Source organism: Macrotis lagotis, chromosome 6 (genome assembly GCF_037893015.1).
Source record: "Macrotis lagotis isolate mMagLag1 chromosome 6, bilby.v1.9.chrom.fasta, whole genome shotgun sequence".
NCBI classification, from domain to species: Eukaryota; Metazoa; Chordata; class Mammalia; order Peramelemorphia; family Peramelidae; genus Macrotis; species Macrotis lagotis.
The window spans coordinates 11,570,887-11,584,520 of NC_133663.1; the positions used below are offsets into that span (position 1 = coordinate 11,570,887).

Consider the following 13,634-nt stretch of genomic DNA (forward strand, 5'->3'; position numbering starts at 1 on the left):
AAAGTTTGTTAAAATGGCTTGACTGACTTTCTCCTTGTCTTCTATTTGCATCTTGGACTGTCATTGGGATGACTTTGCGTTGTTTGGCTTTAATACTGGTTTTACCACATCTCTGTGTTTCTCTGTTTAATGAGAGAATATTGTGATACTTGTCATGAAATATTTATCTTTGAGTTGATATTGTAACTCAGTATTACTTTTCATTGCCATTTCTCTCCTTTTGGAAGGGAGATACTTACTGTTTTGTTTTGTTTTTACAAGACAGTGGGGTTAAGTGACTTGCCCAAGATCACACAGCTAGGTAATTGTCTGAGGGTGGATTTGAACTCAGGTCTTCCTTGATTCCAGAGCCGGTGCTCTATCCACTGCCACCCAGCTGCCCAGGGAGATATTTACTATTAAGGAAGCTAAGCTGCTCTGTGGGTTCTTCTGATTTCAATCAATGAGCTTATTTTGGTTAAACTTCTGAATGTAATTATTTCACTTACTATCAGTTCTTTTGTCCATTTCCCTTTTTTTTAGCTGCTTCTTTAAATAATTTTGTATTCAACCTGTTTAATTGAGGGCTCTGTCTTTTTCTCATTATTATCCTTTTGCACAAGAAAAATAAGTTTAAACATGAGTCTTCTAGTTTTATCTCATCAGAACCTCCCAATCACTTACTGTTCCTAATTAACCAGAAATGGTGCTTTTGCCAGGGAATATTTTCATGTTATGATCTGAAAGGGAGAATGTTAGCTAAAGTAATAGATGGTGATAAATGAAAAATATTACTAGTACCCATTGAGGTCACAAATGATAAAGAGCATCTTAAAGATCATTGGAAAGGAACGACAAGGTACAGGTTCACACTAATAAACTTAAAGTTTTATCTTCCCAGAGAAAGAAATCAGAAAATAGGAAAACATGTAGTACACCAATCATATGGGGGCGGGGGGAGGTTTAGTTTTGGCAAGGCAACAAGGTTATGTGACTTGCTCAAGATCACAAAGCTAGGTAATTATTAAGTATCTAAAACCAAATTTGAACTCAGGTCTGGTACTCCATCCACTGCAGCACCTAGTTGCTCCCAGTTATATTTAAGTTGATAGAGGATTCTGTAGTAACTTTAGAGGAAGTATACCTTTGGGGAACCTTTGGGCAAGGGCCCTTAGACATCTCTAAGTATGGGATTCCTTACCTTTAATCTCCAGGAGATTTTTGGGTCAATTTCATGGGTTCTTGATTTTATTTAATTCTAACTGAAATTTAACTTGACTTTATCGATATAGGAACCAAAAATATTCTAAAGCGTCATTGACTTGCTAGAAGAGTTTGGAGTTTTTCAGTGATGGTGGGGCTGATGAAGTCATGAGCTAGTTTGCTAACATGGGCTTGACTGGCTCTGTAGAACTTTCAAAAAGAAGTGCTCCAGGTTTGGGGTGAGCACAGTCGAGAAGAACAGGGCTCAACAAGAACCTGATGTTGTAATAGATGCACCAGAAGAGCTGGGATTTCATCTCTCCACTCTCATAGGCCCCGGGCCTTCTATCCTCAGGTAGTTGCACAATGCTTTGGGCCCACACTTCTCTATGCTTGGCTGGGGGTCCTGAGAGCTTTGGAGCCTGTTGCCGGTCAGACTCGGAGCCTTTTCCGCTTGGGAGAAGCTGCCAGAGCTTACTCTTCTACCATAGTCTTCAAGAGCCCCAGGGGCCAGCCAGTGGAATCCATGGATATGGATAAATCAGTACAAAAATCTGTATAAGGGAGATAACAAAATTAACTTGTAGTAAGGAAGACATGGCGGCTGGGAGAGGGAGCTTTGGGTGAGCTCTACCTTGGGCTAAAATCCCCCTGGCTTCCCCATTCCTCCTCCCCTATCCCCTGTGGCTACCATGACTGTCTTTTCCTGTACAGATCTTATTTTATGTCACTGTTTGTACATGGTCTCCTCCCTTTTCTGTTTCTCTGGGGATGAGCCCAGGATCTGGCATGTGAAAGTGTTTAATAATGATTATTGACCGACCAAGCTTAGTGAAACCTTGAGGGAGTTTGAGCCTATGAAGGAGTGCACGTTCCGGCCTCAAGGTGAAAGGTGCAGGTCACATGGGAGCACTCCATGAAGGCTGGGTTGCTGCCAGGAGCTTGGTCAGAGCCAGGTCAAGAAGGCCTTAGAGCACCGCCCAGAGGAGCTCACTGAGCCAGAGAGGGATGTGGCCAGGCCTGTGCTTTAAGAAGATTATTTGGCAGCTGGTGGAGGCTGGACTGGCAGAGATGTGGAGCTGGCATCAACAGGACCTGGTACTGCTGGCAGCCAGGAGGGGCTTGGGGCACCAAAGAATCAAGGATGGCAACCAGGCTTTGGGTGTACTTACTGAACAGGGGAGGGAACGCTGGGTTAGGAATTGGGAAACTTCCACAGGACAGCAAGGTGCAGTTAGCCAATAAGCCAGGATGCAGAACTGGGGCTCGATCTAGAACAGGTGAGCTCAACCCCAGGAGCCGATGCAATCACAGAAAGAAAGGAGAGACTGGCGTGGGGCACAAGCCATCAAGGACCAACAGAGGAGCCGAAGCTCAGGTGTGCCCAAGCCCAAGCCCAGGGTGGAAAGACTGCCCATAGGGTTGTGAAAGACACTGGCTCTAATTGCCTCCCATTCTTGCAGTGATGTCTGCCTTGCAGGGAGGTACCCATGAGGCCCCATCCATTGTGTTCTTTTCAAGGAGCAGGCAGAAGCACAGGAAGTTCAAGGACTTGCCCATGGTTCCCCAGGCAGAATTCAAACACTGTTCTCATGGCACCTGGTTCTCTTTGTTTGGAAGCTTAAATACTTGAGGCACTGAACTCTGAACTCTTAATTTCTTTACTGCTTTGGATAAGCAATCTGGTGGAGCTGCTTAATTTTCTCATTTGCAGTTTCAGGGTCCTCACCTGAGGAATGTTGGCAATCATTTCCCCCACCCCCCAAAATGTGGGGAAGAACATTGCAAAGAGCTACCTCAAATGCTCACAGTTCCTCAAAACAGCACCCTGAAGCCTCCTATGTAAAATAATTTTAAGACGTAAGAAAGCTTATTCTTAATCTCTGAGACATTTTGTATTTTAGACTGACAGCCTTCTTAACTGACCTATTGGATATTTGGAATGAGAAGCTGGGGGTGCTCAGCCACGATGTGGCTGGCATCCTGACCATTCCTAACTCAGACTGTTCTGCTCACCTGTTGGTTCCTTCCCTGACAGCTCTAGGGTTTCCTATTTTGCTGTTTTCGATGGCCATGGAGGAGTACGAGCTTCAAAGTTTGCTGCTCAGAATTTGCATCAGAACCTAATCAGGAAATTTCCTAAAGGTGAGTGAGCTGCAGATAATTTCTTAGACTTCAGTAGGAAAGAAAGCCCGTCATTGCAGAGGAGTCCTGTTGCCCAGGATTCCCTGATGGTACTCATGGGGGGGTAGGGGCAGTGTTGCAGTGGGGAGTCTCAGGACAAGTGGAGGGCTAACTGTCATTCAGACTACCCATGGGACCCACAAGGTGGAGGATTAGACCCTTGCTGAAACTGCCAACCTCCAACCTCAGCATAATCAGAAGTGTGGGCACAGATGAAGTCAGTTCAGCTGCTTCCAGTTGAAGGTAACAAGAAGGCTGACTAGGGAACAGCACAAGGAACCCATGTCAGAAAAGACACCATCCCCAGGCCCCCACAGGAGGAAGGACCATCCAAGCTAATGCACAGGAACTCGGCTTTGCCCACCACCTCCCTTCACAGCAGAAAACCAAATGACCCAAGCTTTCTCTGGGACAGGGCACTGGCTTGGAGAGGGTACCAGCTGCTGAGCCAAGTCTGACCCACTGGAAGTCATTTCAGGCAGAGAAAGAAGCTGGAGAAGCAGGAGTTCCTGTATTGAAGCCAGGGAGAGGGACAATCAGGGAAACCAATTGCAACCCCCCTAAGATCCTGGGGAAGAAATGCAGTTAAAGACCTGCAGCCTAACCGGTCAGAGAAGGGACTGGGTCCCCCAGACCATGAATTGAAGATGTGGCCTTGGAGAGTCCCACATGATCAATCAGAAGCAAGATGAATGGTCTGCCCAGAAGGACTAGCTGACCAAGGAGAAGACCTCAGGTTTGCAGTGAGCTTCACCTGAGAAATGACAGAAGGGCCAAGCATCCAGAGGTGAAGGACGGTCTGGGAGAAGGAAGAACTGAGTTCCATCCAGGCCCCGAGGGTCTCAGAAGAACATGTCACCTCAATGCTCTTGAATATCCTTGTGATGGAAAACTGTTCAGAGCTTCTGAACACAAGATGACCAGACTAGGTTGGAACCTGGGTGGAAAGTACCTCACGTGGAAGGTGACTCTAGGATTCCTGATTATCTTCTGAATTGAGTCTGGGAACCAACCTGGGTTTGTCAGCAGCTGGAGAAGGGGGTCCTCTGGGCCTTCCACAGGTTGGTTAGTGCCCAACCCCTGCTACTCTGTGGAAATATTGACTGGCTTGTGTCTTTGTGTCGCAGGAGAGGTGATGAGCGTGGAGAAGACTGTGAAGAGATGCCTCCTGGACACGTTCAAGCATACCGACGAGGAGTTCCTCAAGCAGGCTTCCAGCCAGTGAGTAGGCCAGACCCGGGAAGGAGGGGGTCACCTTCTCTGGCATGACTGCAGTCATTGTTCCTCTTTCTCCACAGGAAGCCTGCCTGGAAGGACGGCTCCACGGCCACGTGTGTTCTTGCTGTAGACAATGTCCTCTATATTGCCAACCTGGGAGACAGCCGGGTAAATTGGCCCTGACCTCAGAGACCCTTTGCTGTGGGGTCAGCTTTAGGAGGGGCTGATAGGGTTCTCTATTCAGACTTCCTCGGGTTTTCCAGAAAACCTAGGATTCCACAGTTGTGGGGCCAGAAGCAACTTGTGAACCACTGGCCCCTGTTAGTTTAGTGTTTGAACTCTAGATGGGGCTGCTGATCCTGGTTTTGTAAGCACTGAGGTACAATATAGCAGCTAGCACCTCTGGGATTTTAAAGAGAGCAAGGCATTTGACATTGGCCCCTGAGAGCAAAACCTGTGAGGTGGAGGCTGCCATCATCCCATTTTACAGGTGAAGGAACCGAGGCCAAGAAAGATTAGGATCCGACAGCCAAAAAGTGTTGAGGTGGGAATCGAGGTGACTTTGTCCACTGTGATCCCTGGACCACATTAAAATGGGCAGCCCTCGGCCATGTAGCATCCCCCCCATCTTACTGCACAGTTTGCTCTTTGGTCTCTTAGGCTTAGTTCAGTTTTCTGGGATTTGGAGTAAGGGGAAGCCCACTGGAGACTGACTGAAATCTCTCCCTTCCCCTGGTGCCGTGCCCTGCCACTGGTGGGGTCCTGTGGGCCGCATCAGCTGTTCTCAGTGGTTGGTTCGCTTGCGTTCTCATGCCCTCTTTAGGCTATCCTGTGCCGCTATAATGAAGAGAGTAACAGACACGCAGCCTTAAGCCTCAGCAAAGAGCACAATCCCACCCAGTATGAGGAGCGGATGCGGATACAGAAAGCAGGAGGAAACGTCAGGTAAAGACACACCCCGGACGGGCCTGAAGTCAGGATCAGAGGAGGAAGAAGCCCCTGAAGAAGAGGGAGAGCGAGAGTTTGTGATGGGTGGTGGGTCACTGGGGGCTGTGACAGCTGGGTAGGCCCAATTATTGGAGGAGGAGAGAGGCTGATCAGAGGAGAACGGTGATAGTGTTTCTGCTCTTGGAAGAGGGTGAGAAAAAGGGAGGCTTGAGTCCTCTTCTAAGGTCTTCCCCCATAGGACTCCTTCCTCTTGGGATCAAATGAGATGTGGGTCAGGCTAGTCCTTGTTAGGGCTCCAAAATCAGGTAACCTTCTGGTATCTACAGTTTGGGTTTGTTAAATATGTATTAAATAGAGCTTGGTCCTATTTGTGTCCCTTTCGGAGCTTTTTGTTTCCTTCTGTGTATTCTTTTGTTTTCTTTGTGTCCTTGTCTTTTTTCTTCTCTCTTTCCCATCTGCCACTGACCCCCATAGCAGACCTCCCTTGTAACCAGTAAGTAGAGTCCTGTCAACATATCAGCGACAACTGGGCCTCTTCCCCCCCCCACCTCGTCTATACCCTGCCTGCTGTGTTTGAGATGGCAGCTGGGGTGGTGCCCTCCCTTAGGGCTAGACTATCCTCACCCTTCTGCACCTGCTCGTTTTGCTTTGTGAAGTCCATACACTTCCCAGTTTTATCTGAATTGATCTTGATGGTTTCACTTGTTCCAATTGGCCCACAAGGGTGAGCCTGTTAGGCCTGCTCCCCCTGCCTCTGACCTCCCACTGCCCATATTGTGAGGAAAGACTCAGTACTGATCACAGGGCGCCCCTGGGCTCCTGGGGGAGGAGTCTGCTGTATAGAGGAAACTTGGGGCTGAGGCTTGACTTCCTTTGAGAGTGGCATTGTACCTTTTCTCTCTATCATTCTCTGCCACATGGGGACCTCTGTTTATCACCTCTGCTCCGCCCAGAGCTGGAGGTGGTTCTGAGGTCTGGGGCAGCCTGGGCACTGCCCTGCAGGCATGCTGCCAGGCTATCAGCGCCCTGGAAGAGCTTTCTGACCCCCCTTCTAATACGTCCCATTTTCTGCTAGAGATAAGGGAGGAGAGAGTATTGAGACTGCAGGCAGTGGGGGACAGCATTGCCACCCCTGCCCTTAGAGAAGGCCCAGACAGAGAGGTTCAGTCTGGTACCCTCCCTCCTTTGGAGCAAGTCCTCCGAGTCCCTTCTTACAGGGCCGGATGGCAGGCTGCTCAGAGATGTGCTTCTGCCAGGTTGCTGTCGAAGAGGGTTAGACCTGGGAAAGGAGGGGGTGTGCTGGTTGGTGTGCCTGCACCCCTTGCTCGCTGATTGCTTAGAGCAGTCCCCTAAGGAGATTGAGCCTCCTGGGATCCCCCACCCCAAGATTGCCCAAATCCTGCCCCTGGAAGGGCAGTCTCAACTAGATAGACTTGCCTTCTCTCCCTGTCATAAATCTTTCCAAGTTGTTGCTGGCCAAGTTGACCTGAGTTTCTCCAAATCAATTTTGAAATTTAGAAGACTTGTCTGAAAGTCATTACTGCCCAGTCAGTCCATTATGATGTTAAAAAGGGGAGCCGGGGCCCATTGCAGAGCTCTGGCTATTTCAGATCCTTCATGGTGTACAGCCTTGGGTTACTAGGATCACTTTGGCACTGAGAAGGCCTCAGAGAACTACCAAGGAAGAAGAGGAAACCCAGGTTGCTGGAACCTCTTTGGGCAGACAGAGGAAGCTTCCTGGCAGCTCAGTGCAGCTTTCAGTAATTGAGTAACTGCCCTGAGGTGAAGTACTCCCAGGTCCTCCTGCCCAGAACTCAGCCAGCAGGCTTCCACCCAAATGGGAGGTCTGTAGATTTAGCAGAATGCCAACTTCTGCTGAATACTTTGCAGGCCCTGGGAGGTAGGTGCTGGTGTCCCCTTTTACAAATGAGGAAGCTGAGGCGATTGGGGATGAGCCCAGCATCACACAGCTCTCTGCTGACCACCTCGCTGCTAAAAGGGACTGGTGGTTATACTACCTCTGTTAACATTTGTCATCTGACATTGCTGTACCTGAGGGCTGACCTCTGGGCCCTGATAAAGGTACCCGTTCCCATCAACAATCCCATAAGCAAGGCTAAGAGAGGATGAGAAAGGGAGTCTTTGCTTCTCTGACTGCTTTATAGACACAACTTCAATGGACACTTTGGGATCATCCCCATCTTGTCATTGTAGCTAGTGTCTGAAGCGGGATCATAGCCACAATTCCTGAATGGCTTCACTAAGAATCATAGCAGCCAACACCCATTTATTAAGGGCTTAACATAGCCCTTCAGACCCAGCTCTTGGCCCTGGGGAGGTGAAGTCCAAGGAGGGTGTGATCCCTGCCCCCAAGAAGTTCCTGTTCTCCATTCCCTAGTTACTTAGATAAATAAACCCCCTCCCCAAGTGGTCAGTCCCCCAGTCACATAGGGGGCATTGGGCTGGAGGTAGCAGGCAGCTCCTCTCCATACAAGGCTCTAGGACACACACGTAGCATCGCTCTGCTTCCCTGGGATTTCCTGAGGTCCTTAAAAGCCCCTTGGGTTCCCCAAAGGTGTGTGCAGTGAGGGGAGGTCTTCAAGTGTGGAGCTTGGACTGAAGCCTGTTCTGGAGATTTCACAGGATCAGCATAAGGTTATCTGGAAACCTGCAGGGCTCAAGGGCCATCCTGGTGGGAGGCTTCAGGGACTTGGTGAGGTGGAGGGGGTGAGGGGGAGCCCTACCAGCTGACTGTCCAGTACTCAGTTCTAGTAGATAGGAAAGGAACAGCCAGGAAAATTGGGTTCTTTTCACCTGTCATCAGTGTGGTGTCAGATGGGAGCTGGGGGGGTGGGGGGGGGTGCAGGAGCAATAGTGTGAGCTGGGGAATGAAGGACAAACCCAGGGGCCAAACTCCTGGGTAAAAGTGGGAGAATGGCCTAGGACTGAGGCACACTAGCCACTGTGACCTGGATTGGGGAAGAGGGGGACTTGAGAAGAGTCATGGGGCCATTCCCTGGAGCACATGTATGAACACTGGGCCAGGGCCCCTCCGCCCCTCATAACACGTATGAAGTCTTTTTTAGTGAAAATTTTTGCGGGCAAGGTCTTTGTGATCTGGTGTGTCTCAAACTTCCTGTTTGACTTCTCTCTTGTCCTGTACGGCCTTTATGTGCTGTCATTGATACTGTGGGAGAGGGAGACATCAGAGGAGTTGAGCAGAATGGGGAGAACCTTGAATACATTTCTTTTTTCCAGGGATGGCAGAGTCCTGGGGGTGCTGGAGGTTTCCCGTTCCATTGGGGATGGTCAATACAAGCGCTGTGGCGTCACCTCTGTGCCAGACATCAAACGCTGCCAGCTTACTCAGAATGACAGGTAAGGCCCAGCTGCCCTGGGACCCATGGAGTTGTGGGTGAGAGATTAGCAGAGTGATGGTTCCTGCTGTCCATGGACTGTAGGGCAATTGGCCTTCCATCCTTCCAAGACAGTGGGATTGATGGTGGTGTTGATTCAGCAGCATGGCTCCATGGGCAGTAAGCCCTCTGTGTCCCCAACAGTTTCGGGGGCCTCCCCACGACTGAACACACAAACCAGGTTTTTTATTTTGTGCCACTTCTTGTGGCACGGCACCTCCTTGACGAGAAGCTCCTTCATCTGCCACTTGGATTCTTTGGTGTCTGCTCCATGATTTGTAGCTATTCCTGTGATTCCCACTACCTAGGGGGAGGTCAACCCACCAGTCCACACAGAAATGCCCCACTCTCATTCAACTTGACCACAGGTGCTGCCCACTCTTCCCTCCTGTGCTTTAGTTTCCACCTTCCTGTTACCTGCCTGCCAGACCCACAAAGGGGAAATGTGGATGAGCAGAAGAGGCGAGAAGCCAAAGCCAGAGAGGGCCCAATGCTGCCTGCTCTGGGCAGCTGAAGGATCCACTTTGTATTTCTTGTGCAGAAACAAACCTGCTCAGTCACACTTTATACGGTCATGCAAGGGGAGGGGGATTATGAAACGCCATCACCATTGATCCTTATCAGCCTGAATCATAAAGATGTGCCCTGGCCAAGGCCTGGGGGCTGCTGGCATCACTTGGTAGATGAATCCCCAGAAGGAAGGGGTAGGGAAGTGATGCCAGCCCCAACCTCAGCTTAGCTGGCAGCACATTGCAGAACCCCCTGCTCTGACCTTACTGCATCTGCAGTCAGAGGTACACAGCTCCGAGCGACTCCCTCTTCCTTCATGGCTGAAAGGTCTTCTGGGCACTCAGTCTCTTAAGCCTCACTTCTTAGTGCTCCTTGTTTGTCTGTTAGGAAGCTTTCTTTTGTTGCCTCTGAAATTCTGCCCCGACTATTCCCAACAAACAGGCAGGATGAAGCCTTTCTGACTCTTCCTCCAGGCTAAAGAACCTCTGGGGAGGGGGAAAGTAATGTCCTTCTGTTGAGGGGCTAATGACCAGTACAGGATGACACAGTCACATCTACTGACCCTCCTGGTGACTCTTTGTTCTATTCCCCAGCATCTGTGTTATCCCTAAAATGGGGTCCCCAAATGCATTGTGGATGCATAGAGAATGTCATGGAAAAAAGGACAAGGCCTGAGGTCAGGAAGGACCTAGCTGGGAGCCTTTGTCCCCTGGGGATGGCCCCTGTGCCTCTTGCTTCACCTCAAAGTGCTGTCTTGTTGGCAGTTTGAAAAATGAACCTAGTTGAGCTTCAGACTCAATGACCTTTTCCCAAGTTTTCTACTTTGTTTTTCTGTTTGGTCCATTTCTGCAGAGTTGGTGTGTCTGTGTGGATGTCCGTGCTATCTGTCTGTTGTGGGGGGTGTCTGTGGTGTTTGTCTTTGATTTGGGGGGGTGTCTGGGTGTTTGTTGTGGGGTGGTATCTGTCTGATGGGGGGGGGGGGTGTCTGTGTGGTGTCTTGATATGTGTGTGTGTGTGTGTGTGTGTGTGTGTGTGTGTGTGTGTGTGTGTTCTTTCTCACTCTGTTTTCTCCCTCCCCTCTCTTTTCAGGTTCATCATGCTGGCTTGTGATGGCCTTTTCAAGGTCTTCACCCCTGAGGAAGCTGTGACCTTCATCTTGTCCTGCCTTGAGGTAGGAGCTGGACGTCCTAGAGGGGCTGGGCTGGCCTTGGGAGCTTTAGAAAAGACCTGAAAAGTTTTCCTTGTTCTTTCTCCACTGCCAACCAGTGAGGGCCATCAGACCTTGAAATGGGGCTCTGTAAATGGGCATGTCTGCAATTGGTGCCATTTAATGGGCTTGCCCCAGCCTTTGCCCAGATCTCTTGCCCTCAGGAGACTGCCCCCCCTTAACTCCCCCAACCCGATCCTCGTTTTGGTGGGGCACTTGGGACTTGTCTCCAGGGCTCAGTCATCAGATGCTCCTTGGACACTTTACCTCCCCAGTCATCTGTCCTTGGGAATAAGGCAGAAGAGGGCCAGGGAATACCATATTTGGTCACTGCCATTTTTCCCTCTGAGAAAAGGATGAGAAGATCCAGACCCGGGAAGGGAAGTCGGCCCTCGATGCCAGGTACGAGGCTGCTTGTAACCGCTTGGCCACCAAGGCCGTGCAGCGTGGTTCCGCGGACAACGTCACCGTGATGGTCGTGCGGATAGGGAAGTGAGGGAGGCGCCAGTGACAGGACGGCATGGTATTGATCAAGGGAAGTGTTGGGTTCCTGTGCGCATCCTGTGTTCTGAATATTCCTCTGGGCTCTGTGGTTGTAAATAAAGGCTGTTTGTTTTTTTCTAACCCGTTTAGCTCATTTCATTGCATGGTCCCTCAGCGTTCTAGTTTGTAAGGATAGTTTTAGCCTTCCTTAGCCTTTGAATACCAGGAAGCCTGACTCTCCAGGCAGCCGTTTTCTGCAAGACGTAGAAAGAAAAGAACCCAGTTAGGCTGATTTCACTAAAATGATAAATGCTTGCTGCCAGCCCGAGAGCAGGTGTCTAGCGTAAAGCCAGGCTCATTTTTATTAGGAATTTCACTAAAGGCATAAATAGTTTGTTGGGTTTGCAGAAGGCCCAAAGTTGGAAGGGAGATCTAACCCAGTGGATAATAAAGTTGAGATCAAAATATTGTTGAGATTAAAATGTTTCAGTCCTGGACTTGTGTTTAGAAAAAGTATTTTAGGCTGGGTGGGCTTGCGGTAGAAAAATAACATGCTTTTGGGGGGGGGGGATGGAGGCCCCACAGTGATACCTTGAAGCGAGAGACAGGGGTGCAGGGGAGAGTGTCAGGGACAGGTGGGCATTTCGGGGCGAGATTCCTGGGAGTCCTCAGTGCCCTGACAGGATGTGCCACGTGATCTCCCTAGCAGAGAGCCTTCAGGGGCACTCTTATCCCCATCACTGCCTCCACTGTCTGGGCCCGTGTCCTGTCACCAGCCCTGCTTCCATCTCTGCTGACAGAGCCTTAGCCTTGTTGGGCTCCACCTGTCTCCACAGTCTCCCTCACTCTCAACAAGCTTGCGCTTGGTGTGAGTTGGGTTCACTTGGTTGAGTCCTCATGGATGGAAGGTTCTCAGAGTAGGTCCTCCATCCCTTTCTTGCCAAAAATTCAGTGGTTTCGGTCCAGCCCTGGCTTCATTGTTCCTAAGAAAACAGGGACCAAGACTTAGGGGAAGCAAAGTTTCGCCTTCTTTTAGCCTTTGGAAAACTCATCGAGCAAGAATCAGGCAAGTTGGGGAAGAAATAGCATCGCGTTTATTTAACTCGTGTTTATACAGGAAAAATACCTCCCCAACGTCATGCTTGAGAGACTTCAGATCCCCATCTGGCCCCCTCCCAGAGGCTCAGCACTGAGCAGGGAAGGCTCGACTCTGCAAGTCACGCTGTCCTCACCATGGCTTTTGCCTGCCCTCCCACCCCGAGGCCAAGACTGGGGTGGGGGGAGGGGAGGGGAGGAGCTGGTGATGCCTGACCCTGGGCTAGAGTCAGTGCATAACTGAACATAACCAGCCATCATGTTTCTCGCGTTGTTCAGGAACTCTGGAGAAGACCTTGGCTCTCCAGTCTCCTTAGCTCACCGATCTCCTTGGCTACAGAATGTCCTCACTGTGCTGCTTTTCTACATTTAGTTCTCAGGCGCCCACACAGAAGAGTAGTCACATGAACATCATGCACTTGATAATACTGTATGATAAATCTACTTCCATAAAATGTTAACGCTTAGAGTAGGATGAGAAGCAAGTTGGTGTCGGGGGTTTTTCCAAGGGAATGTCTGTTTGATGTGTGTCTGTTGGAAACAGATTCATGGAAGGAAGGGTTTGGCCTCCTCACCACCTTATCAGAAGAAAAGGTTTGTTGAATTGCCTGTTGCCCTTTCTAGGTAGGGTGGGTGCAAGTTTTACTGAGAAGTCAGGGTCTCTGTACTTTGGAGGTTCACTGCAGCTGTCTATCACGTTTTCATTCTTTGGCACTTCTAGAGGGTGGGGAGGGAAGAGAATAAACTTAGAAAACTACCTCACATTAGCCTCCTGAACTGATCCTTGTCCTTAGGAGGTCTCCCTCAGCTTGACTTTCCCAGCCAGGAGCTCCAAGCGGGGCAAGGACTAAAGGAGCCCTTTGGGGACAGCTCTGTTCTTGGATCAACATTCTGGGGCAGGGTCACCAGACCTGAGGGAAAAACTGCAGCTGTTCAGACTGAGTGACCTGTAAAGATAGGATATTCTTCATGATGGGAAATTGAGTTGTCTTCTGGGCATTAGAGAGAAATGGGCAGCTCTTCAGAGCCAGGGCCACCCTACCGAGGACACTTTAAAAAGCTGCCCCTCCCCCCACTGGATAGGTCACTGCTTCCTAGATAGGTGGCCTGGCCTCGCCTCTGAGATCCCTTCCAGTTGAACATCAACAAACCTATTGTTGCCCTCTTCCAGTGACCTCCAACCTTATATCCTAATTGTCATCCAAGGTAGGTTGGATGAAGAAATGCTTCCCAATGGCAATTTCCAAGCAACACGGAAGCAAAAGAAGAATGGGATCAATTTGATACCTGAAGGAAATCATTGGAGGTATTCAGATCTGGAACCTCCTGGCTTACTACTCAAGTCCAATTTGTGAAAGAAGAATCCTGCCCTCCTAGCTGATGCCTCAAGC

General features: G+C 49.8%; 1 protein-coding gene across 1 annotated transcript in view; it reads left to right on the forward strand.

Annotated features, from left to right (window-relative positions):
• Positions 1-11,289, forward strand: part of ILKAP (ILK associated serine/threonine phosphatase) — a 29,082-nt gene extending 17,793 nt beyond the window's left edge. The window contains exons 7-13 of the mRNA XM_074190744.1: positions 3,221-3,327; positions 4,494-4,587; positions 4,665-4,752; positions 5,408-5,529; positions 8,791-8,910; positions 10,548-10,629; positions 11,021-11,289. Coding sequence (XP_074046845.1) covers positions 3,221-3,327; positions 4,494-4,587; positions 4,665-4,752; positions 5,408-5,529; positions 8,791-8,910; positions 10,548-10,629; positions 11,021-11,161 — 754 coding nt within the window. The 3' untranslated portion in view covers positions 11,162-11,289. The remainder of the gene's footprint in view (positions 1-3,220; positions 3,328-4,493; positions 4,588-4,664; positions 4,753-5,407; positions 5,530-8,790; positions 8,911-10,547; positions 10,630-11,020) is intronic.
• Positions 11,290-13,634: the final 2,345 nt, after the last annotated feature.